The 26,291-nt window shown below is 40.6% G+C and overlaps 1 protein-coding gene across 1 annotated transcript in view; it reads left to right on the forward strand.

The window, feature by feature from the left end:
* The window catches only part of LOC138965659 (multiple epidermal growth factor-like domains protein 10), a 49,672-nt gene that overhangs the window by 8,498 nt on the left and 14,883 nt on the right, over nt 1-26,291 (forward strand). The window contains exon 7 of the mRNA XM_070337834.1: nt 25,028-25,162. Coding sequence (XP_070193935.1) covers nt 25,028-25,162 — 135 coding nt within the window. The remainder of the gene's footprint in view (nt 1-25,027; nt 25,163-26,291) is intronic.

Genomic DNA, 26,291 nt, shown 5'->3' on the forward strand with positions numbered 1-26,291 from the left:
ATACGCTTCAGTACTGCTTCCGGTCTTAAACAATCTGTATGTAGAAAATCGATCACTGCTTTGCATATGGTCGTTCCAGTCTTGCCATCTGCAATCTATCAATCGTTGTCTGAAACATTTCAAAAATCCACCAATACTGTCCACCCCTTGGTTGTACCATACATCTGCAAACCCATGAGAGAACAAACACTTTCGAACATCCGTCGCCCATGTAATCTTGCCATTACAATCTAAATTATAGAGAACTTTGTATGCTTTACATGGAATCTTAGAATTTTCCATTCTTGTTAATTTTAGCCAATATGTAATGCACTTTACATATGAGTTTAGATATATTGGGAATCTTCCCAATTCACCATACACAAGGTCGTTTGGTGTTCTCATGTCTACATGAAGGAATCGTTTCATGGCGAATAAGTGCAGTTTTTCTATTTCCGTACCTTTTTGGAAAGCCCAAATCACAGCACCATATTATTGCACAATCGGTTGAACTTGAGAATCAAACAATTTCGTAAACAATTTGTAAGAACTACTCTCTAACTTGTGCAACACGAAGTATATCAAACACTGCCCGTTTACCCCTACTCACCAAATCTTGACAGGAAATATTAAAACTGAGTCTCGTGGAAAAAAATATTCCTAAATACTTATAAGCGTTAACAACAACAACTCTATCTGCACCATGATTTCATTTTCACAACTAGCTAAATATCCTCCTTTACGGAAAACAATAATATTAGTTTTGTTCATGTTAACTTTCAACTCCAATCGGGAAGCTGCATTGTACAAAATATTCAGCTGTCTTTGCAGGCCAACAACAGTTGTGGAGAGCAATACAATGTCAAACAGTAACACTGCATGCGAACTGACTTGGGTCAACGATCAAACCAGCACGGCCCGAACTGAATTTGTTGCGCTGCCATTATCGTGCGCAATTCTGGTAAAAATATAAACCCGGTATGCCGAATTGAGTATAACGAAAGCCGATGTCAAATATACACAGGGATATTTTAAAATGACTTTCAAAATGTAAAAGCAGATAGCAGACCTTTTTATAAGCAATATGAATGACTGAATGTCCACATACAAGTCGAATGACGCCGTCCATTATGCTGACAAATGGGAACTAGCTTTGCGCATGAATTCATTGACATGAATTTCGACTGCGGAGGCTTTTGGCAAGCTGAAAACAGGCACGGGCAGGTTTTAGTGGAAAAAGTAAGTGTTTTGTAACGAAAACGTCGGAGTAATGGGATAAATAGCTTACACACCTCGTCCTGAATATCTTGCATATTTTCCCTCGGGTCGATTTTCAGGTATTACCTCGCCAAAGGCTCGGTAATACCTGAAAATCGACCCTCGGGAAAATATGCAAGATAATCAGAACTCGGAGTGTGTAACCTATATATATAATGAGTAGGATGTTCTTGTTTTTGTTTACTATGTGCATTTGTATGCTGGTACATGAGATGTGCTCATCTCCATGAAAAGGGCCCAAGGCCTACTCATTAAAACATTCAGACTTCAGACTTCAGACTTTATCCGTCTGTCTGTCTCTCTCTGTCTTTCTCTGTGTTTGTTTTTGCGTGTGTGCGCTTGACCTCGTTTGGAGTGGCTATAATGCTTGCGGGGAGTTCATTACTCATGCACAGGGAGAAGGGCAAGGGAACTCAGTTGCGGTACAGTGAGGGTTCTAAGTTAAAGAAGCAACAATCAACAAATCCAAAAGGTAAACAATAATCTCGTATTTCCTGTTTACGAACACAAACAAGGAAAAAGAAACATGACAGGAAGAAAATAAATCATGCAAAAACAATATATCAGCAAGGTACTTCGTACAGCCCTTTTTGAATTTAACACAAGACTGAAACGAGATGGCTTACTATTCATTGCAGTATGTGAGGACGGGTTCTACGGGAAAGACTGCGGAACGTGTGGTCAGTGTGGTGGTGACGAGGTGTGTGACACGGACACTGGACACTGTACAGCCTGTCAGTCCGGATGGTCACCGCCCCTGTGTCAGCAAGGTCACTCTTCGTGTCTATTTTTGACTTGAAAGGAAGCAAGCAGTGTGCTTGCTTATTTGTTTGTTTGTTTGCTTGTTTGTTTGTTTCTTGGTTGGTTTGTTTGTTTGTTGGTTTTTGTTTTATTAGCTTCAATTTACTTGACTGCGTAGAAAGTTATGTCCAGTGAGGGGGGAGGATAATAGTTCAAAAACAGCAGGTAGCTCTCTCTCTCTCTCTCTCTCTCTCTCTCTCTCTCTCTCTCTCTCTCTCTCTCTCTCTCTCTCTCTCTCTCTCTCTCTCTCTCTCTTGCTTTGGCAATACATTATATGTAGACAGATAGACCAATAGATAGACAGACAGACAGACAGGCAGGCAGACAGACATACAGACAAACAGACAGACAGACAGACAGACAGAAGATAGTTTATGTGTGGTATAGCATACTATTTGACCTTTTACCCGTGATTACCCTGTATTGAACAGAGTGTGAGTCTGGTCGTTACGGCGCGGACTGTAACGCAACGTGTGGACACTGCAGTAATGGCTGTAGACCGGACACCGGTATGTGTGACGATGGCTGTCACAATGGATTTGACGGAGACATGTGTGACCGTGAGTTTACATGCAGAGTCTGCTATTGACGGCTTTATTTATCCTGTTCACGCCTCCATTCATGATTTTTCTTATCTTTTTTTGCTTTAAAATGCGTATTGAGTAATCGCTCCGTTATCACGACGCCTAGCGTGGTGTGGTTTTTATTCCAGTTAAAAGCAAGACTGGGTTACATGTCTTTGAAAGCTTGACCCTCTGTTTTTAGTTTTACTTTGCAGTGATTCATCTAGGTATTTGTATTTGTTGTCATTTCATCTGCTGCAGGGTGTCTGACATCTTTGTGGGGGGCTGAGTGCACCTTGCCGTGTGGTCACTGTGCGGGGGATGGGTCATGTGACAAGACAACTGGACACTGCCTGGATGGACACTGCGTGCCTGGCTGGAACGGGACGCGTTGTCTGCAAGCGAGTAAGATCTGGCCGACTTCATTCATGGCTCTATTTTCATCTGAACTCATGACTATTTATGGGGTGTGCAAATCTGCCTTAAAAACCCGCGGAGCCAACGCTATCTGGAGATTCTAATTCTTTCGAAATTCAAACATTTATTTTCTTCGCAAACTTTCCTGGTTGAATGATTATTAAATTTCCGTTTTGTTTTGGATGACAATAATATTTGTAGTGTGTGTGTGTGTGTGTGTGTGTGTGTGTGTGTGTGTGTGTGTGTGTGTGTGTGTGTGTATGTGTGTGTGTGTGTGTGTGTGTGTGTGTTTGTGTGTGTGTGCGTTTGTGTGTGGGTGTGTGTGTGTGCGTGTGTGTTTGTGTGTGTGTGTGGTGTGTGTATGTGTGCGCGTGTGTATGTGTGCGCGTGTGTGTGTGTGTTTGTATGTGTGTGTGTGTGTGTGTGTGTGTGTATTTGTGTGCGTGTGTGTGTGTGTTTTGAGTGTGTTTGTGCGTGTGTGTGGTGTGTGTGTGTGTGTTTGTGTGCGCGTGTTTGTGTTTGTGTGTTTCGAGTGTGTGTGTGTGTGTGTGTGTGTGTGTGTGTGTGTGTGTGTGTGTGTGTGTGTGTGAGTGTGTTTGTGTGTCTATGTGTGTGTGTGTGTGTGTGTGTGTGTGTGTGTGTGTAAAAGACACATGTCGCAAAAAATTACCTGACCGGTTTTCAACTGAAAAACACATATTTGCTACTGAGAAAGTTACTGAACGTAAGCAATTAAATTTGGACTCACCATTACAGTAGGTTGGGCTTACATATATGTACACACTGAACGTTTCCAACAAATGATATTCTTGAGCAAATAAATATATTTTTAAACATTTATAATTTATATGATTATTCCATGTAGTCTTACCATGATGTAATAGTGTACTTGTATGCGGAATTTGTTCCGTGGACTTTTTTTTCCTTCAGTACCTCAAGACAATGACAACACTGGAAAGGATTCCAGCTACACAACGCTGATCGGTACCATTGCGGGTGTTGGTGTCTTTCTCGGTGTTGCCATCATCATTCTCGCTGTTGTTATTGTCTGGTGAGCACTTGTAGACAATGAGCCAATGAATATTGAAACTGATTTTTCAATAAGGGGGTACCCATGCTTGTGCATATACACGCGCGCGTGCAATCATGCCCGCTAGAACACAAGCAAGCGCAAACACGCACGCACTTACACAGGCACAGACACAGAAACACACAGACACAGACACACACACACACACACACACACACACACACACACAAACAAACACGCACACACAGAAACACACACACACACACACACACACACACACACATACACACACACACACACACACACACACACACACACACACACACACAGAGCGAACCTCCTCACCGCCATGCACTAGATGCACAATATTTAAAAAAGCAACTCGTGTAAATCTGGTACGACACAGCAAGCCATGTAGTATTCTGTTTATCCTACATACTGTACGTACGTATGTACATGCCTTCAGCTTCAAACTGTGACAAACATCCCTCAGTCGACGAATACAAGACGCTTCTAATGGAATTTTGATCTCTTCAAATGCCTGGTGCAATCGTTGATGTCAAAGCAAAGTAACGTCACTCTGGACGTGTTTGTGACGTGACGTGTTTGTTCTAAACATTCTTTCAGGGGAAACATCAAGGGCAAAAGTGTGTCCATAATGACGTTTGTCTCGGTGACCTCATTCACATGAACTGTGATGAACGATGTTGTTTTGTCATGAGTGGTATCTCACACGAATGTAGAATAATCGTCTTAAAATTAGATTTTAAGAGTAGCTTCATTATATTGTGTAAATGAAGCGCTGACTGTTAAATACGTTCTTCGCAGTTTTCCCACCGGTGTCGTAACATATGTTGCAGGTTGCGTAAGTCTAGGGCTGCCAGGTCTCAACGAAACAATTCGTCTCCGAAAGACAGTCGCCCTGGATTTACAGGTGAGTATGCGTGAGAGGCACACGGGAATGTCTTTGTGTGCGTGTGTACCAGTATTTGATTCAGTAGTCTGACAGAAATAACTAAGACACTAATCAGCAACTGACCATACAATACAGCACAAAATAATAAAAAAGATACAACACAACACATAACAACGCAAAACAATACAATGCAACACAACGCAGCACCACACAACACCACACTACACCAAACCACACCACACCACACCACCACACCACACCACACCACACCACGACAAGACACGACACAACACAAAAGTATCGTCTGTCAGTGGGTTCAAACAGAAGTTTGTATTTAACTGTTTGAGTTTGCTGCTGTTGTAGAAACCAGGATAGACGAGCCACCTCCGGCACTGCCACTACGCCCCTCTGCACCAAAGGAGTCGACCCACGTGGCGGAACAAGGCACTGAAACTCTCTCTGATCCCTACGACCGTCTCGACAACTATGAGCTACGTGAAGACGACATCAGACCTTACGAAGACTTAACACATCCGAGTAAAGATTACTACAATACCAAACCCATGGGCACAGAGGAGCGGAAGCAGGTGACCACGGAGTATCAGAATACTACAGAGGGGTATAGTTACGAAGAAATAGCAGTGTCCAAAGCCAGTGGAAATGAGAGTCAGAAAGACACCGAGAGGCATCGAAAGAAAAGAATACCCGGAAAAGAAAAACACATATACACGAACGCTTAAAGGACTGCGGTTCAGGCTAACTAAAAGAATCCTATGTCTTGTAGAGGAAGACTATTTGTTTGATTAGAAATGGTAACTGCGTCGTTTTCTCTGATACAACTTACTTCTCCTGATTTAAACATTTCAGAATGGTACTCTGGCAATGAAACGCTTCTTAACGCCAATGGATTTGAGAAAAAGGATATACATATATACGTCAGTATTCCGCATGATGATGTAAATATATAAAGATATTTATGTAGTAATATGTTATAGATTTGCTGCTGGGTGCGCTTAATTTACTGATTGGTAGCGAGATACAACCCTATTGTAATAGATTACATTTGTCTGATTTAATCTGGATTAGGTTATTATGATGATGATAATTAAGATGATGATACGAGGAGTTGTTTCCCTTGCTTTCAACAAATGAGCTCGGGTACTCGTGTAGATCTTTACAAAAACAGATTTCTATCCACAGGCCATTCAGTTTGCATAAACTGACTCATACTTGGCTGCTTTTGCCGAAAACTGTAAAATGAGTGTTGTTTTCTCGCTCACAAAATTGGCGGTGCGAACAGGATGGGACGTGTACGTATGCGTGTTTGTGTGTGCGGTCTGTGTATGTGTGTGTGTGTGTGTGTGTGTGTGTGTGTGTGTGTGTGTGTGTGTGCGTGTGTGTGTGTGCGTGTGTGTGTGTGTGTGTGCGTGTGTGTGTGTGTGCGTGTGTGTGTGCGGTCTCTGTGTGTGTGTGCGTGTGTGTGTGTGTGTGTGTGTGTGTGTGTGTGTGTGTGTGTGTGTGCAGCGAATGTCTTATCCCATGTTGAAGCCTGGCCAGATCGGAAAAAAAAAGAAGAGCCGTTTCATGGGGAGGACTCTGCCTTTTATGCTTGTTCTCGATCAATCAGTAGCCGTGCTGTTGCTGCTGCTATTGTTGTTGATACTCACGTAGAAAGATGATAGTTACAATGCTTGGTTTGTCTTGTGTTTGGATTGTTTCTGTGTGTATTTTTGTGTGCTCTTCCAAGTTTAGAAAAAATGGAAAAGAAGTGTGCGATATAAATAAAAAGATTTTTTCAGGATGTACACATGTTTTTGTCCGAAGAATTGTATAACTCATACAGCATAAATAATACATATTTATTGGCAGACATTTTATTTCATCCTTTTCTTTTGTTTTCCTTCAGTCAAGTAATGACTGAATGTCTTTACAAGAGCGGAGAGCGAAGTTTGTCTCCTGATGTATGTGTATATATGTGTGTGTGTGTGTGTGTGCGTGTGTGTGTGTGTGTGTATGTCTGTGACAAGCATTTCTCAGAACCTACCCAACGGATTTTCTTGACAATTGATGCATATATTGTTGACGGCATTTTCAAACGGCGTTTTTTCTCCGATTTATGATAGGGCTATTTGATGACGTCACATTTGACAATTTGCAACAGTTAAGGCAGCACTCTCACGGCTACAGTATTTCATCAATTTGTTTGAAATTTTCGTTACGTGATCTTTTACAAAGTGCGGACTATGGGATAGCATTTCAGCTTGGTACCTTAAACATTTATTAATGAAATGTTCACTGGAATTTAGCCGATTTTGTCGATTTTTTAAAAGTCGATATTTAAACACTTTGAAACAATTGGACTGTTCACACAGACAAGTTGTTAAATTAATTATTTTAAAAATACATCTCTCTCTACGTCTGATTATAACAGATTGAAGATTATTTCTATCAAATTAAGATTTGGCTATAACAAAAGTGTGATGATGCATAGAATTGTGTCAGGGAATGCACCTACACTCATTGCCTCAAATGTCAAACTAAATATTTCAAGAAAACTAAACAAATCAATTACCTCAAACCCAAGAATTGATTTGTACAAGTTAAATCTCTCACATTCTGGCGCCCTTATCTGAAACTCCATTCCTGATATAATTAAAATGCAAATAAGTGAAACATAATTCAAGGAACATAACATGTTGTTTCTCTTGCAAAACGTGTAAGCACTACTACTATTGTGCAGCTGATAAAATATCAGTACTCTATGATTGTATTGAAACATGATCATACATAACGCACCGAGAACATTTTCAACAATCAAATAATTCTTTGATATAATATTACGTCATCATTTGATATTCATAATGCATCTTAAAATGTCCTTTTGGTTGTTAGACATGGCAATTGTAAATTGTACTGTAGTTAACTTAACTTCTATTTCTTCTTGTTATTGAGTTACCCTTAATGGGCGAGGACCGGATGAAAAAAAGCACGCTTGCATTGCTAATTCTGTCACCCTCAATTCAATTCAATTCAATTAATTCTCTCGCTCTCTCTCTGTCTCTAGCGGTCAGAATGATGTGTGTGTGTGGTCGTGTATAAGGATTTGTGTGCTGGTGTGTGTGTGTGTGTGTGTGTGTGTGTGTGTGTGTGTGTGTGTGTGTGTGTGTGTGTGTGGATATGTGTGGATATGTGTGTGTGTGTGTGTGTCACGTGTGAATGTGTGTGAGTGTGTGTGTGTGGGTGTGTGTGTGTGTGTGTGTGTCACGTGTGAATGTGTGTGAGTGTGTGTGTGTGTGTGTGTGTGTGTGTGTGTGTGTGTGTGTGTCTGTGTGTGTGTGTTCGGAAGGTGAAGGAAAGCGGACGTATTTCAGCGTGCATTCGCTTGACTGAATGGTTAGTCACGCCTCAGTGTTCTTGTTTTTGTTTTTGTTCTCTGCTTTTTTGCTTTTGGGTTGTTGTAATTTACTTTCTCAATGTGGTCCTGAAGGGGCCTTCAAATGCGGAAACGTTGACGCTGAATTTGAGCTGTCCTGGGCTTTTTTGTTGTTGTTGACATTAACCTGTCTTCTCTTTTGATTCAGCATATCAGCAGAAAATAAAAACACACAAACAGACACACGCGCACACAGACACACACAAAATAGAAAACATACACGCATACTGCACGATGGACTTTGCAACTCATCGCCTAAGTATTGAATCACTCCACTTTACACCACAGTATAGTCACGAGCATGTAAACAAAAGTGCCACATCCGAATGTAGGGCCCTGGCCATCTCTGTGCGTGTCGGGGGGGGAGGGGGGGTGGATCGGGGTAGGTGAGGGGAGGGGGGGATCTTTGTGTTTGTTTTCAGAATGTATGTCCTTTTTTTGCAGCCGAAGGTTGGTAGACAAAGTATAGCTAGCTACGTTTACAGCTTCAAAGTAAGATTTTGTTTTGTAAACCAGCCTTTTTCAGCAAGAAAGTCGCAGTTTTAACAGAGGGTTATGTTACAAATAAACGTCGAATTGTGCGTGTCGGCTTGCCAATATCAGCTAATTTGGAATGAAATGAAAGTCTAAACATTTTGAATAAAAATACTGTCTTCTGCTATACACATGTACTTGTCATTTTTATCATTTGTCTGCCGGGGTGTTTTGGTGTTCAGCTGAACAAGTTCTAACATAACAAGCAAACTTGACAAAAGGGAAACTGCACCGTTTGATTGAGAAATACATGAGAGCGTTTTGTGGAACAAGCGTAGGCCTACGTGCTTTCATTCCCGTTCTGTTGATACAATGTCGGAACGTGTGGCGCCGTACTGAGCAAGAATAAAATGTCTACTTCCTTCTACCATATATACTTGCACCATGAACAATGTTTTGATCTACTGCAATATATTTTTGTCTTATCTATACTTGATTTCAAGTTGAGTCCGGTAGAAATGGTGTTCAAAATGCTTTCATGACAATGGAAAGTCATTCATCAATCAGTGTGTGTTAATTAAAGAACTCGAGTATGCCAATACATGTTCAGCGCAACTACTTTATTCTTGTTTACATTCAGTGAATACCAAACTGAATGGTTCAATCAGAGAGGAGTCCGTTTTATGCAAGTTAGCTTCATGAGGCTTGTGTAGTTACCGAGACTATGTATCAGCGCGGGATTTCCACCAACCTATGATTTAAGCCTCGGTCATACAGGCGACTCAGTCGTTGCGAATCAGTCTTGCGATTCAGTCTTTGGCCGATCGCACATCACATCGTAGGCCATTGACCCGTCACACGATGAACGATAGACGAACTCCACGCGAGCGGGGCGGAAGTGACGTGTCATAGTGAACACGGCAAACTCGCTTTGCGAGAGCAGACGCTAAATGTTCGAACATCGCTCTACCTTTCTGAAAAATTCCTTTCAGCAATACGCCTTTGCGAGAAATAAAGTTCCCAGACAGCTCCAATTAATGTTTTCCGACCGCTGTACACGCCTAAAACGTCTCCTTTATATCTGAGTAAAAAACTGTTCTTCCAAAAAGTTTTGAATCGACGAAGAGACGCTGTACGCAACTGTCCGCCATTATTTTACGTCACGGCATCAAGGCCGCAGCAACGCGTTCTGGTTGGCTCTGTTGGCTCTGCCCCTGCGATTGACCGACGACTGGATCGCAGAAATTGAACATGTTCTAAACCTCAAAGCTACGAGGGAATCGCATGAGACTGAGTCGCAGACTTGTCGTAGCTGTTTTCTACGACTGAGTCGGCTGTGTGACAGGGTAAATCGCGCGACTCAGTCGCATGTGTGACAGCCCTCTTACTAGTAGTGTTTGTAAAAACCATGCAGTGTGTTCAGTTTCATTCTTGGAGTGTTGACTATATAAATTGAATACGCTATAGCCGACTTGTTTCCTATTCACTCACTTACTTCGCAGTCTGATCTGACAGGCTCTACAGGTTTAGTATTTTAAACGGGCCGACAGTAGGTCTGATTGTTTTAAATACTCATAAGGCGACTGGGTTAAATCTGTCACATTGTTGACGTCAAGTTGGAGATAGCCGGGATTATCAGTTATCAGTTATCCTTGCAGTTGCTATGTTGCAGCCTGTTATCTTGTAACGTTTGGGTTTCATGGAAACACTGCTATCTCTTTCCGTACAAACACGACAGCTTACTCTCCGGGGTTGTGAATGATAAAACGTGTGGTTCTCCAACACTTTTAGTACTTTGTTTTTTTGTGTTTGACGCATGCAACGCAAAAAAACCTTTGTCGGAATAATAAACAAACAAGTCGCGTAAGGCGAAAATACAACATTTAGTCAAGTAGCTGTCGAACTCACAGAATGAAACTAAACGCAATGCAACGCAGCAAGACCGTATACTCGTAACATCGTCAGTCCACCGCTCACGGCAAAGGCAGTGAAATTGACAAGAAGAGCGGGGCAGTAGTTGCGCTGAGAAGGATAGCACGCTTTTCTGTACCTCTCTTCGTTTTAACTTTCTGAGCGTGTTTTTAATCCAAACATATCATATCTATATGTTTTTGGAATCAGGAACCGACAAGGAATAAGATGAAAGTGTTTTTAAATTGATTTGGACAATTTAATTTTGATAATAATTTTTATATATTTAATTTTCAGAGCTTGTTTTTAATCCAAATATAACATATTTATATGTTTTTGGAATCAGGAAATGATGGAGAATAAGATGAACGTAAATTTGGATCGTTTTATAAAAGAAATACTTTTTTTTACAATTTTCAGATTTTTAATGACCAAAGTCTTCAATCAATTTTTAAACCACCACGCTGAAATGCAATACCAAAGTCCGGGCTTCGTCGAACAATACTTGACCAAACTTTCAACCAATTTGGTTGAAAAATGAGGACGTGACAGTGCCGCCTCAACTTTCACGAAAAGCCGGATATGACGTCATCAAAGACATTTATCAAAAAAATTAAAAAAACGTATGGGGATATAATACCCAGGAACTTTCATGTCAAATTTCACTAACTAACGTTGTAATGTAAGGTCGTCGTTTTACTAATAATGTAAATCGTGTGCAGATTGACTTTTTCACATAATTTTTTATGACAATAAAAGTATCCTATATGTCTCACTGCAAGTGTGCACAATCTTCAAAGAAATTGATTACGTTATGAATACAAAACTTAATGAATCTAACAGGTCCGAGACCGTTTTATGCAAATCCTTTCAGCAACATAGGAAGTACTGTTGAGTCACAGCCATGTGAAAACGAAACATCCGTGCCCTATTTTCAAAAAAAACAACATCACCGGTGTTTTTTGTTTTGGGTTTCAGGTCGCACCAAACAGGGAAGTTCGCATCAGTATTCCTTTCAGTGCCACGCACGATAGGAGCGTAGTTAATTGTAATTGGACATTAAATTTAACATTGAATAAACAGCCACTCAGCTTTTCAAACACCCTGAACGATTGTTTGTATCCTCACTTCAGATGTGTTTTTACATTTAGTCTTTAACTGAATGCATTCTGATAGACTGGGAATCGAGACGAAGGTGATGGTTTGTGTGTGAGCGTTTGTGTGTACGTGCGTGTGCGTGTGTGTGTGTGTGCGTGTGTGTATATGTGTGTGTGTGTGTGTGTGTATGTGTGTGTGTGTGTGTAGAGTAATCAAACAAATTACTGATCAGATTTGATTTTTATAATGTGCATTCTTCAAAATGGTATCCCCAAACTTTTTTTCTTCACTTTTGTTAATTTCTATTTTTGATGACGTCATTTCTGGCTAGCTTTTGAATACAAAAAAAGTGAAGAGAAAAACGTTTGGGGATACCATTTTGAAGAATGCAGCGAAAGCGTCGGATATTTTGACTCGAACAAGTATCATATGCCATCTCTTCGACTCGGCGTATTATACTTGTTTTCGTCAAAATATCCGACCCTATAATTTATTATGGCTACGCTGAAAACACGATAGCTGTTAATAAACCACACACAAAAGCAGGCACACATACAGTTAAAGAAACGATCAATACCGGGTCTATTGCTTGCTGATTTTTGTAACATGTATAACGCTAAATGTGTGTGTCCCACTTCATGGCGCAGATAACAGAACAAGGAAGTTGTCCTCTTATCGCCTCAGTATCATCGTCTTATTACCTGTACAGGTAAAGGCACCGTCCTAGACTGCAGACATGATGCTAATGTACTACTCAAATAACCCCGGCTTGAAAATGGATGTATTTGTTTCGTAGTAATTTAAACTGCTGGTGTGCTGACATCAAAGGTACATTTACAGTTTTCAACACGAATTTGAGACCGAGTCCTTATCGAATGTGTGTGTGTGTGTGTGTGTGTGTGTGTGTGTGTGTGTGTGTGTGTGTGTGTGTGTGTGTGTGTGTGTGTGTGTGTGTGTGTGTGCGTGCGTGCGTGCGTGCGTGCGTGTGTGTGTGTGTGTGTGTGTGTGTGTGTGTGTGTCCAACTGTCCAACTCTCTGTCAGTCTGTTTTTTTGTTTGTTTTTACTTGCTTTTGAGCTTTATTTCACGTTTTATATCCCATAAACTTTCTTCTTGTTTTAAAACGATATTTAAAGAGCGGTCTGCACATTTTATTACCGAAGTTGTAATTATTGCATATTGGAAATAAATGTAACAGCATGCTATCATTATGAATAACTGAGACGCAATTGCACATATATAACGTAAGCATAACATGATAACTGCTGTACTAACCGAGCCGCAAAATCACGGATACCGCACCTTTAAATAAACTTCATTATGATAGGATATGCAACGTTCAGATAAAAGACCGAAGGCTAAGCTGTAGGAATTCACTTCCTTCTTGGCAAAATGAATGTCTGTTTGGATCAGGAGTCATTGCTTCACTACTGATCAGTGAAATGGCGATCTCACAGATTTGTCATTGGATTTTGTGTTTGCTGGTTTCTATTTTGTGTACAGCTGTGCACAGATCGCGGGCACAGTCACAACAAAACATGCGTAAGTATCTGAAACATTTTATTGTCGTGCATCTCAGTCAGGTATCAAAGTCTGTGATATAATGTGTTGTCAGTTGTACATATGTATGCAATGCTATCAATGATCTGCCTCTTTGTCTCTGTTAGCAAGAAACAGAGCCTCGTTCTCGCCTATTTCCAAGGTCAGCTGATAACGTCATGCGATTCAGTTACACGCGCGACTATTCGTGATACTTATTTATTAACACAAAACAACAACAACAACAACAACAACAACAACAACAACAACAAAACGATTTCAAATTATCTGTTCCAAAAAATATACATGAGCAGCATATAATTGAAAAATGTATTTAAAAAAACAAGGGTGTAAACTCTGGTTGACACAACTTCTCTAGTAAGCTCGCAGACATGCGTTCAGCTCACTTCAAGTAATTCAAAGGCAAATTCGTTAGTTCAAGTTCTGCTGACACGTTTTCTTATATGTCAACCGTCCCCAATGTGCCGTCGAATCTCAACAATTGCACCTGGCATTTATTATTCAATATAAAAGCAAATTTGACACGCAAGGCAAGGCAAGTCACTCGATCATGAACAAAATATTCGTCTATCCATTTCAATACAAAAAAATGTATTATTAAAGTAAGCCTTTTTGATGTGAGATCGTAACAGTTCAATCAGAAGTTTATTACCTTATGGAACACACTTTCATCAGCATTTAATAGCATAAAATGACATAGTTCGTTTGAATGGCTATTTAGAGTGCGTAAACCACACACCAGTTGTCGTGGTTTATTTAACCCCTGAGCCATCGTAGACCCGTGTGAGCCACTTTCCTTCTTTTCACAATTTAGTCGTCAGTTTGTGATTTCAATGCGACTCGCTGTATCTGCAATAGCACGTTATTGTGTAACTCTGAATCTAAAATGCAACAAACGACACGAACTTATCGGCGGCGATTGACTTCAAAGAAAATTCGTCTGCTTGGCCTTGCGTGAACTGCTTCCGGGCTCCCTTTTTTCAAACTTTCAAAACTTCGAATTGTACTGATCTTGTCTTGATGAAAAAATAATGATTCTGTGATTTAAGAATTTAACAAGCTGTCAATTTATTATTTAGATTTTAAAAGTTAGTTCTAGCGCCAAAACGAGGCGTCCGATTTGTCTCATTGTAAATTCGTTCTGACTGCACGAAATAAAATCTTTGCAAAATGCTCGCTCTTGACGGAGGGCACCTAGGATGTTCTCAAGCAGTTAGTGTTTAAACGACAGGGTGTTTGCACTGTGTGTAAATTCCTGACAGTGTCTATGACCAGACACTGATGGTTTACGTGAAGCTGAGTGTGCCTTTAAACTGAAGTTTTCAACAGCCATTACTTGCAGGGCTCCCCAACGTGCGCGTCCTTGCGTCATATACGCACTAGAAGCCGAAAACACGTACTAGAAATGTATTAAGGGGGCCCCGGGACGCACTGAACTTTAAAACAGCAGGTCCTTGGGCGCATTACATTTCCTTTATCGTGCGTACTTTAGATACATTTTCAGACTGCAATCGTCACTATGCGTGACCACAATTTTGTTTAAGTACACCCGGACTGTTCGGCTTTTGGACCCTTGGGACCCTCCACACATCTGAAAGTGTGGTTCCCGGGACTCTCTTGAAGGGGCGTCCGTGGGGAGCCCTGACTTGCAATCGACGCGCTGTAATAATGCTTTTGGTGCAATTTGAACCCGACCTACCGTGTGTTTTTTTAATGCGGCCAGGCGATATAGCATTTGCGCTTCCTGTCAATCGGGGCAAACATCTGATGCTTTACTACGATAGTTACCCGTGTGTTCTCCAAAATGTGGGTCCGTTATCGTCGCTTCACTAGCGGCTCCCTTCAGAGCGTTTATGTTTTACGTTCTATCGAGCTCATTGTTCGAGTTGCCTTAAATACCCCTGTTCACGTTTATATTGATATCCTATTACAAAACGAATTTTCTAACCAGAATACCTTCTTAATTAGGAAAATGTATTAGTTTGCTTGGCTGCTGACGCCCTATGTTAAGTTTATTATGGAAAGGGAAGGGGAGGGGGGGTTGCAAACGGGTGTCGACAGAGACAATGAGGAGTGTACTAGCTGTTATGAGAATAGGCTTTTGGTTGAACTTAACAGGGAAGTTTACATACTAAACTGTTTCACGTTGTCCTCTGCATTGCCAATGATTGAGAATTACCAGTATTTTTTCGATTGGCTGTGTAAGCGTTTTAGCAATGAGGCAAATAGTGATACTGTTTACTGTTGTCAAGCGATTATATGACGCCCTTTTCTTCTGAGAATACGCACATCGGAGCTCACAATCATTACGACGACGATGGCTTTGCTGCCGCCTGGACAGTCGCAACGTTTTAAGCCATCTCCAATAGAGTGTGATTGGGTTAGAGACAGTAAACATCCGTTGTTTTAAAGCCAGTGACCGTCACCACCCCTTATTGTCACGGTCATTTCTCTGTTTGCATTTCAGAAAATGTCGCGTTTGGCAAGGAGTGCACTTTGTCGTCCTACTTCTACTACACGCACATGCAAGGTGATCCTAATAAAGACGATATCTTCGCCACCCACCACGAGAACAACACCTGTAACGATGTCATCAACGGCAACACCAGCACGAACTATGGGAAAGGCAACTGTATCTTCACACACTGGGATGATTATTCACCACACTGGACACTGGACCTCGGTCAGCCCTACGTCATCAGCAAGATCATCGTGTATGCCAGAAAGCTTGCTATGTATAATGAAGGTAATATGAATTAAAATGAGATTTTGTCATGTCTGACAAGAGCGTATTGAAGGTATAATTGCGTGTGTGTATGTCGCATGACTAAACTGTAACTAACCATTGTTTAATCAAGCATACACAATCAATTGTTGTCATCATTTTCAGAACTAGCTTCTTATCACAAGTGAATGAGAACTACTAGTTGATATCACTCTTCATTGGCTCTGTCGACGCCCGTTTTTATTTAACCGCTTGCTTCCCTTTATATAATAAACCGTCCATAGATCGTCGTCCTCCCGAACAAAATCCTTTGTATGTCATCAGGAATCTAGATCCTGGGTAGGGTAATCCTTTCATGCAATGACGTCAGCGCCTTTCGGCGATTGGTCAATGCATATCGGAGCCAGACAAGAACATAATGTCGGTCACGCTTGAAATTAACGCTTCTTGATATTGCTTCACAAACGTATACAAAGTGAACGGGAGCATACGGTCAGTTAATAACTTAACTTGCCTCGAACAGTAAGATAAAGAACATGTACAGTACACAAATACGAACGGAGAGACTGGACTCGGTCACTCGAGTCGAGTCAGTACTGATCCCCACGCTCGAGAACTCAAGTGAAGTTAAAATCTTCCTCGCCAACAGTGAGACAGATAAGCTCAGTTTGTGGAGCGCCCGATCGCTTTTACTTACCTTGGTGGTCACGGGTTCGATCCTCTTCGACGGCAATTATTTATTTTATTTGTTTTGTAAAAATATTTCTGAACTCGTAATTCTTGTATTTTATTCATTTCATTCATTCCAACCGTGTTGGGTGATCTCATGTTGGGTGATCTCATGTTCGGTGATCTCATGTTGGGTGATCTCATGTTGGGTGATCTCATGCACCCAAAAAAATCAAACAGTTGCATAATTATTGAGTATTTCCATCAGACAATTCCCCAGAGTTACCGATTCTATTTTTTTTTGGTTTGCAACATCGGCTTTTGTGAAATGCCCATGGGTATCACCGCGACTAAATGAAATGGTGAGATCAAGAAAACGTACAAAACACAAATACGAACGGAGAAACTCGGAAACCGACAAGTCGACACATGCTCTAGAACCCACCTGTAATGTATGTTTGCAGTTCAACTTTCTATTTTCACGTCTAGGAATCGTGTGCATGGTTGTCTAAGCGGAAGAACGCTAGCCCCCTGCCCCGGCGGTCTCAGGTTCGTGTTCCATAAAAAGCCCGATTGTTTTCTCTCAACATTTTCTTCTTCTTTTCTGAACTCGCTATTCTTGTATTTAATTCATTTTGATTCATTCCAAAGGTTTTGACTCATGTACGGAAAATTGAATTTAGTGCGTAAGTGCCCTTGAACAGCTTTCCCATTATCCCATATTCTATTTTTAGTACGAGATACCCCCAAGAAAAAGTCAAAGGACATTATGTATCGCCGCGTGCCGACTAATAGTAATAGTAGTTGAGCACTTTAAGTTCCACTTCTTTTCTTATTCATATCAAGCTGAGTAAAATAACAAATACAAAACGTATATGGGAGGTGACAGTTGCTGGTTCCCATGGGTGCGAGAGGAAGGTTAAAAATGGACAGTAATGTGCAAACCTAATACAAACGCTCAGAGGTTCTTCGCCTCTTTTCATTGGTGTTTGTTTGGACAACGACAAAACACGAATTTCTGTCAGTGATCAAGTGAATTCTGAAGAGGGGCAAACCAAAAGTCTACATCAAAACCAACAATAAAGTAAAATTGATAAATACAGATGAAAATCACCCAACACATAATCGGTCTATTGGCAAAGACACTGAGTGTGTGCATATGTATCTTGTTTATGAGTTTAGTTTAGTAGGCTACGCGAACAAAACTTTGCTCAATTAATACATAGGACTTGTTACTGGTTCCTTGTAAAATTGAACGATTCATTCTGACTAAAACGTCTGCTGGAATGCCTTCGAACTACAGTGCTAAAGAATCGACACACACTCACCTTTATATTCTTGGTAACAGTACATAGATCTTTGCAATTGCTTTCCTAACGTTTTGTTCATGATACATTCAGAACAACACATATTGCACCTACTTTCGTACTACAACTTAAAAATTCATTACCGTGTTATTTCATTCAAAGGCACTTCACTTGACTATCTGGCACCCTTTTACAAGGTACCGCCAAATATAACCTGACAAAAAGGCACAACTTGGCATAAGCGGAGGAAGTCATATAAATTCTCTATTCAAAACAGGTAGTTGCGATCTTGCGTTGTTCCTGTGTGGTGCCATTTCTACTGATGCAGCTGTCGATCGCGCGATTGATGGGAAACTGGAAGTTTTTGCGTCAAGTTTGAGGGGTACCATGACAAAAAGCTCTGTATTTCAGCAATGACCCGATACGTTCTTGAGGTAAAATGTCGGATCATTACAGGTGTTTGAATGATGTCAAGAACTATATTAACTGACATTCTTTGCAGGAAGGAATCCTTTGTCTTTGATGCGAGGAGTGAAGGTATCAATCGACAACACAATAGTGTACACGTTTGGCGACGATGTCAATAACATAGAGCCGAAGACGGACATTCTACGAACACTGCCTAGGAGTGGGCAAGAAGTTGAAGTGACACGTCAGATGCCGGTCGACGTGTGGCGTGATTATCTTACCTTCTGTGAAATCCAAGTCTGGGGTAAACAAAAATGATCATTTTTGTTCGAAAACTTATGTTGAGAATTAATAGCATAGGCGTATGTGCGAGCGTGCGTGCTTGTATGTGTGTGTGTGTGTGTGTGTGTGTGGTGTGTGTGTGTGTTTTGTATGTGTGTGTGTGTGTGTGTGTACATGCGTGTGTGTGTGCGCTATGCATGGTTGTTTGGTCCATTAGTTGTGTTTCTGTTCCATGATAGTCTTGTGTTTATGAAAGTGGTGTGTGCATGTCACTCTTTTCTCAGCTATATTCATTGATTATGTTTCCTGTGACATTGTTTCATCAGTGAATAAAATCCTCTGATATTTATGTATGCATGTATGTATGTATGTATGTATGTATGTATGTATGTATGTATGTATGTATGTATGTATGTATGTATGTATGTATGTATGTATGTATGTATGTATGTATGTATGTATGTATGTATGTGTGTGTGTGTGTGTATGTGTGTGTGTGTTTGTGTGTGTGTGTCTATCTGTCTGTCTGTCTGTCTGTTTGTCTGTCTGTATGTATGTGTGCGTACCGATATAAAATCAAACCAAAGTCATTCAATGCGGCAACCTTCATTTTGACTGTTTGAAGGAAACGAAGTGAGATTTGTTAAATGTACACTTCACGGTTTCAGGAAGGTTTGTATTCGTCAAAAATGTAATACCCGCTCCTTAAGCATGTATACATGTACTTATGGCATTGTTTTAGAAAAAAATAGTTTGGTGTTTGAATTTGCGGCGTTTCTAACGTTGATGCCATGGTGAAAAATTACAATTTTTGTTAATTTGACTCAGTACGCATATCCATGCCAACAACCCTTATTTCATATACATTTTTCAATTATATATTCAGCGAACTACTGCTCATTTGCCAATGGATTACAGTTTACAATGTATTATGTTTATTCTTTTTGTATGCGCTAACCACCTTCATCTTTCATATGTACCTACCATTCTTTCGTCCCACCTCCACCCTCCCCCTCTTCCTCCTGCTAGCTTTTTCCTGTTCTTTTTGGTTTGCTTCAACTATGCTGTTGACCTAGATAGTCCCATAGTTTATAAGTAATGTTTGTCCGACATCATATTTTTGTTCATTTGTAACTACGTAGGGCGCGTAATATTAGCGTTCGCTTGAGTTCGTGTCCCTATTGTTTTTTTTTTTTTTTTTTTTTTTTTTTTTTTTTCTTTTTTTTTTTTCTTTTACATTACAATTTAACTAATGTCTGCGTGTATGTGTGTGTGTGTGTGTGTGTGTGTGTGTGTGTGTGTGTGTGTGTGTGTGTGTGTGTGTGTGTGTGTGTGTGTGTGTGTGTGTGCGTGTGTTGTTGTTGCTGTTCCCATAATTCTGTTATATAATACATTTTCAGCGGGACAATACATAACAAGTTAATTAATCCAACGCTCGATAGACAAAGGCGAGAATTTACAAATTACCAATTACAGTACCAGTTTTCAGCACAGCATCATACAGCGCATATATAAATAACTTTACATTAACAGCACAATACTACTAGTTATCTATATTCTTATACACAGTTCAATTTTACTAGAAATTTCGAACTCGAGCTTGGTTCTGAAATAAGATCTTCATGTTAGTTTTTGGATTTCCGTACTTAAACTGGCTTATGCACATTTTCGATATCAATATAAGGTGATTAATTATGAAGGTTTTCTCTCTGGGGATATCACGTGTGAAATACCCAAAAAGAGCCTCTTCGCAGCTTAACTTTATATTTTTGCCTGTACATTTAAATATGTACCCTTGACATTCCTGCCATATGGGTTGCACTGCTCTACACTGCCAAAAAAAGTGCTCGATGAAGTCGGTTTCGTTACAATACTGACAAAGATTTGTTTGACGAATTCCCATCTTATGTAGCAAAATATTGGTGGGATATATATTGTGTAAAATTTTCCAATGCAATAGACGAAGACGGGTTTCTGTCGAGCATTCGTTAGCTAATTTCCAGTGTTTATCTTCTAATGTAATATTTAATTTGTTCGACCAAAATCCAGCTGAGCTTGGCTCCTTTATCTCATAATTTAACATCTTTAGGCGAATTTGGCGTGGAGATAATTGTATAAATGGCATATGATCAGAACGGGCCTGACCCGTATCACGCAATAATAGAGCTTTAATGGCAGTCTGTATTGCGTCCCTATTGTTTATCGTTGTATTGTTGTACCATGTTTGATTTAATAAAACTACCAAAAATTACAATGGAAGTGTACTTCCCAAATAAAGCGTCAAGTTAAAACGCCAGTTTTCCCAGTTTCATAACTTTATGATGAAAGTCTAATAGTTCACATCCATTTGCGGCAACAAAGTGTGTAAGTTACAAAATAAAGCACTAATTTTTCTCAGTTCTGATGTTCTTGTTGCATTTAAGGTACATGTGTTCAATACTAATTATCTTAATGGACTTCAATAAATAACGTTTTACGCTCTCACTCACTCAATGCCTTTCACGCCTGGTGGCGTGTAGGGCAGCGACAAAGGACCTCAGTGTTGTTTTCCTTTGTCGCTGTTTCTGTAACTCACTCGGTTTTACCAGTTAGAGTTGTTGGCCCTAAGCTGAACCCCCAACCTGGAGGACCAGGGTACACATTTTAGTCTGGCCTCTACCTCACGCGGATCTGTTCGGCATGGTTGGACCTACCAGGGACACGAGGTCCCCGCCGACATAGCTCCGGAGGTTGTCAAGGCACACAAGCCCTCACACCACGATCAAGGTAAGTGCACCAGGTGGGGGAACGTTTTACGCACACAAGTAATTTTCCTTTGCTTTTGCACAAACCGAAACACACAAGCATGCACGCACGTAGTTCAGTGATAGTTCCATTTTAACTTTACTTTTTCAGCTTGTGACGATTCCCATTATGGCAGCAACTGTGATCAAAGCTGTGGTCAGTGCAGCAGTGGAACGTCTTGTAACAAAACCAATGGAGAATGTCAACGTGGATGTCAGTCCGGGTGGCAAGCTCCAATGTGCACGCAAAGTAAGAAACAGACATTAAACTATTCAATGTTCTTGTTTTGTGCACAAAGCAAATTCGTGAAAAAAGGTATTGCTTTTTTGACACTGTAGGTCCTTTCTGTGAACGATGTAACTCGTGCGTGCGTGCATGCATTAGTGTGTGTGTGTGTGTGTGTGTGTGTGTGTGTGTGTGTGTGTGTGTGTGTGTGCGTGTGTGTGTGTGTGCTAGTGTGTGTATGTGTGTTTGTGTTAGTGTGTGTGTGTGTATATATGTGTGTGTGTGTGTGTGTGTGTGTATGAGTGTGTGTGTGTGGGTGCGTGCGTGCGTGCGTGCGTGCGTGCGTGTGTGATATGTGTGAATGTGTGTGTTCGGCTGGGTTGGTTTATATATGCGTGCGTGCGTGTCCTTATCCAAAACAAGTTTGGAAGGCTACACGAAACAGTATTCCGAATGAATTAAATGAAAATCAATTTGTAAGCATATACTTTCCAAACAACATCTTCACTTGTGTAACGTTGTGCCCTCTGAGACATCGGCACACATTTGACTTTTCTTCTCCTTGCCAGTCATATCCTTGTTGTAAAAAAAAAATGTAAGGGTCAAATACAATTGCACGCGTTCGATACATTACTTTTTTCTGACCCAGAATGTGTTTCCGGGACCTATGGTGACTGCAGCCAGCATTGCAGTGAAGGATGTGTCGGACTGTGTGACACTTCTATTGGAACATGTAACTGTAGACCCGGATGGGGCACAAATGACAAATGCGACGGTGAGTGATATCTACATTGCATGCTTGGTTTTAGACATGTGAACCTGAACATGTTTTCACCAAGAAAAAGAAAAACACGAATAAAATATCATTTGAGAAGGATAAACGATGTAGTTTATTATTCATTACCATGTTTGACTGATTTTGTGGTGTGGGTCGTGTACATACAGTAATGATCCGATTTATAGGAATATTTTTCAAGAGCACGATTTATTCTATGCAATTTTACAACTCATGGATTTATGTGTTAGTATTTGTTTTAGTCGATTTGAGCACAAACTGACAAATGAATACAGGGACAATATTTCCAGTTCTTATGGGTGTGAAGGAGTGTTTGTGCCTATCAGTCAGGCCTTTCTGTCCGTGTGTCTGTAACTGTAAGTGTATCAATGTGTCAGTCGGTCACCATGCAAATTGCAGAGAAATTTCATTGCTGCAATTATATTGTTTGCAACGCATGTTGAAATGATTGTTGCTGATCGGAGTGGGTGTTGTTGTTTTTAAAAAAGTGATATCAAATGTTATGTTAAAGTAAGAGGTGGAAAACACAAAAACAATGACTGATTGATATTTGCAGATTGTGCCAACGGACACTACAACAGGTCCAGCGACTGTAGCGGTCAGTGCGGTCACTGTGACGGTGGGAATCCCTGTAACAAAGACACAGGCTACTGCGGGCGTTGTGAACCTGGGTGGAAGCCCTTACTATGTCAAGAGGGTATTCAAGAATTACTGTCTTAAAGAACAATAGTGGCTTTCCATGATAGTTGTTGTTGTTGTTGTTGTTGTTGTTGTTGTTGTTGTTGTTGTTGTTGTTGTTGTTTAAAACACTCTGTACAGGAAGTATCCATGAAATTGATTTTGTCTTCCATAATTGTTTTAAAAACCTAGCGTCAGATCGAGCGCACACTATACAAAATGCACATCAGAGCTGATTCTCCTTGTGCTCACCGTGATCACACACTTCAACTATTAACGTGGTCGTTTCCTTTGCCGCATGTTTTGAAATGGTGCAACTTTTCTCAGTCAATACTATTCAGATTTATTTAAAAAAAATCGTTTATTTGCTCGCATTTTTCATGATCCGCCAACTTCGACCATTATTTTTTATAATCACTGAGACTCGGCATGTAACCTCTACATATTGATTGATTGAGTAGGATAACACGCTTTTCTGTATCTCTATTCTTTTTAGCGTACTGAGTTTGTTTTTAATCCAAACATATCATATCTATATGTTTTTGGAATCAGGGACCGACAAGGAATAAGATGAAATTGTTTCTAAATCGATTTCGAACAATTAATTTTAATCATAATTTTCATATTTTTAATTTTCAGAGCTTGTTTGTAATCCAAATATAACATATGTATATGTTTTTGGAATCAGAAAATGACGAAGAATAAGATGAAATTGTTTTTGGATCGTTTAAAAAAAATGTTAATGACAAGTTTCCGATTTCTAATGACCAAATTCATTAATTATTTTTTAAGCCACCATGCTGAAATGCAATACCAAAGTCCGGCCTTCGTCGAAGATTGCTTTGCCAAAATTTCAATCAATTTGATTGAAAAATGAGGGTGTGACAGTGCCGCCTCAACTTTTACAAAAAGCCGGATATGACGTCATCAAAGGTATTTTTCGAAAAAATGGAAAACAATCCGGGGATATCATTCCCAGGAACTCTCATGTCAAATGTCATAAAGATCGGTCTAGTAGTTTAGTCTGAATCGCTCTACACACACACACAGACACACACGCACACACACACACACACACACACATACACACACACACACACACACACACACACACACACATACCTAAAGTGTGGATGGTTACCTAAGAGGCGGCACTGGGTGTAGTGCCTTTCTAGTGCACTTGCACTACAACAGCACTGGGTGCAGTACTCGCTCCGGCATCGAAGAATTTTGCACTAAAAAATGCACAAAATTTGACCTATTTCGTCGCCTATAGAGGACGGAAAGAATGTCATTTTGAACATTGTTATGACATTCTTTCCGTCAAAAAAGTGAATTTAACGGTGTTAATTGAAGCGACCATCCACACAATTAGGTTGCCATCCAGAGTTTAGGTTGTCATCCACGTGTGGATGGTTGCCTTATGGTGATTTAGGCAACCAAACCTGTGGAAACATGGGTACACACACACACACACACACACACACACACACACACACACACACACACACACACTCACACACACACGAGTACACCACGACCCTCGTTTCGATTCCCCCTCGATGTTAAAATATTTAGTCAAAACTTGACTAAATATAAAAAGAGTCTACCAGCATGATACATTTTACAACCTATTGGAAGTAAATAAAATAAAGTTAAAGCAATAAAACGAGATTTGTTATTATTCATTGCAGTGTGTGACAAGGGTACGTACGGAAAGGACTGTGCTGGAAGGTGTGGTCAGTGTGGTGGTGACGAGGTGTGTGGCAAGGACACTGGACACTGTACAGCCTGTCAGTCCGGATGGTCACCACCCTTGTGTCAGCAAGGTAAACATTTATTCTTTGATGATGTTTAACCTGTTTCTGTAGCATGCAGTTCTATTCCAGTGTTTGTGGGGCAGTTCTCAAAGTTGTGAAAAAAAGCAAGCAAGCAAACAAGCAAACAAACAAACAAACAAACAAGCAAGCAAGCAAAATAGAACAACTAGAGCCAAAAGCAATCATTGTTGTAGGAACTCTCTCTTTTCCTCCCTCCCTTCCCCCCCCCCCCCCTTTCTCATCCTCTCTTTCTATTCCTCCCTCTTTTTCTCCCTTCCTCCTTTTCTCTCTCTACCTCTCTCTCTCTCTCTCTCTCTTTCTCTCTCTCACACACTCTCTCTCTCTCTCACACTTTCTCTCTGTCTCTCTCTCTCTCTCTCTCTCTCTCTTTCTCTCTCTCTCTCACTCTCTCTCACACTCTCTCTCTACATTTGCATTGAACAAAATATTTTTCCTGATGCATTTAAAACGGCAAAGGTCGTTCCACTTCCTAAAAATAAAGATGTGTCTGACCCTAATAACTTCAGGCCAATTTCATTGTTTTCTATTTTATCAAAGCCTTTAGAGAAGCACATCCAGAAGAATCTTCTGAACTACATGGAAAGGATTAAACAATGGCGACTGCATGTGAGAGGGAACAATAAAGAGACCAAAAAGCAATGTACTCACGTTAAAATGACGAACACGGAACGAATAACGGCGACGTTTCGACCTAAGGGTCTTCTTCAGGCACAAAAACACAAAAGTACACACACAAAAAAGAAGAAGAAAGACGATAGAACAAATAAAGAGGAGAACAACTGACAAAACAACTGCACTGCACAAACCGACAAATGACAAAGACAGAGAAGCAAGGGAAGCTACTCGAGGAGAATGAAAAGCGGCAGTTTTGAGGTCTGTAGACCAAACAAAATGTGGGGGGGGGGGGGGGTGCGTGAAAGGGAACGAAAGAGGAGACTCGCGTACCCGTGCGGACACACACACACACACACACGCACACACACACACACGCACACACACACACATACACACAAGGTGGAACAGCGGGGGGAAGGTTGAGATGAATGAATTAACGGCGAATGTTAATTCCATTGGGGCAAGTAGTGCCGAGGGATGATATGATGTGGGACTCCCTGAG

Source organism: Littorina saxatilis, linkage group LG4 (genome assembly GCF_037325665.1).
Source record: "Littorina saxatilis isolate snail1 linkage group LG4, US_GU_Lsax_2.0, whole genome shotgun sequence".
Lineage (NCBI taxonomy): Eukaryota > Metazoa > Mollusca > Gastropoda > Littorinimorpha > Littorinidae > Littorina > Littorina saxatilis.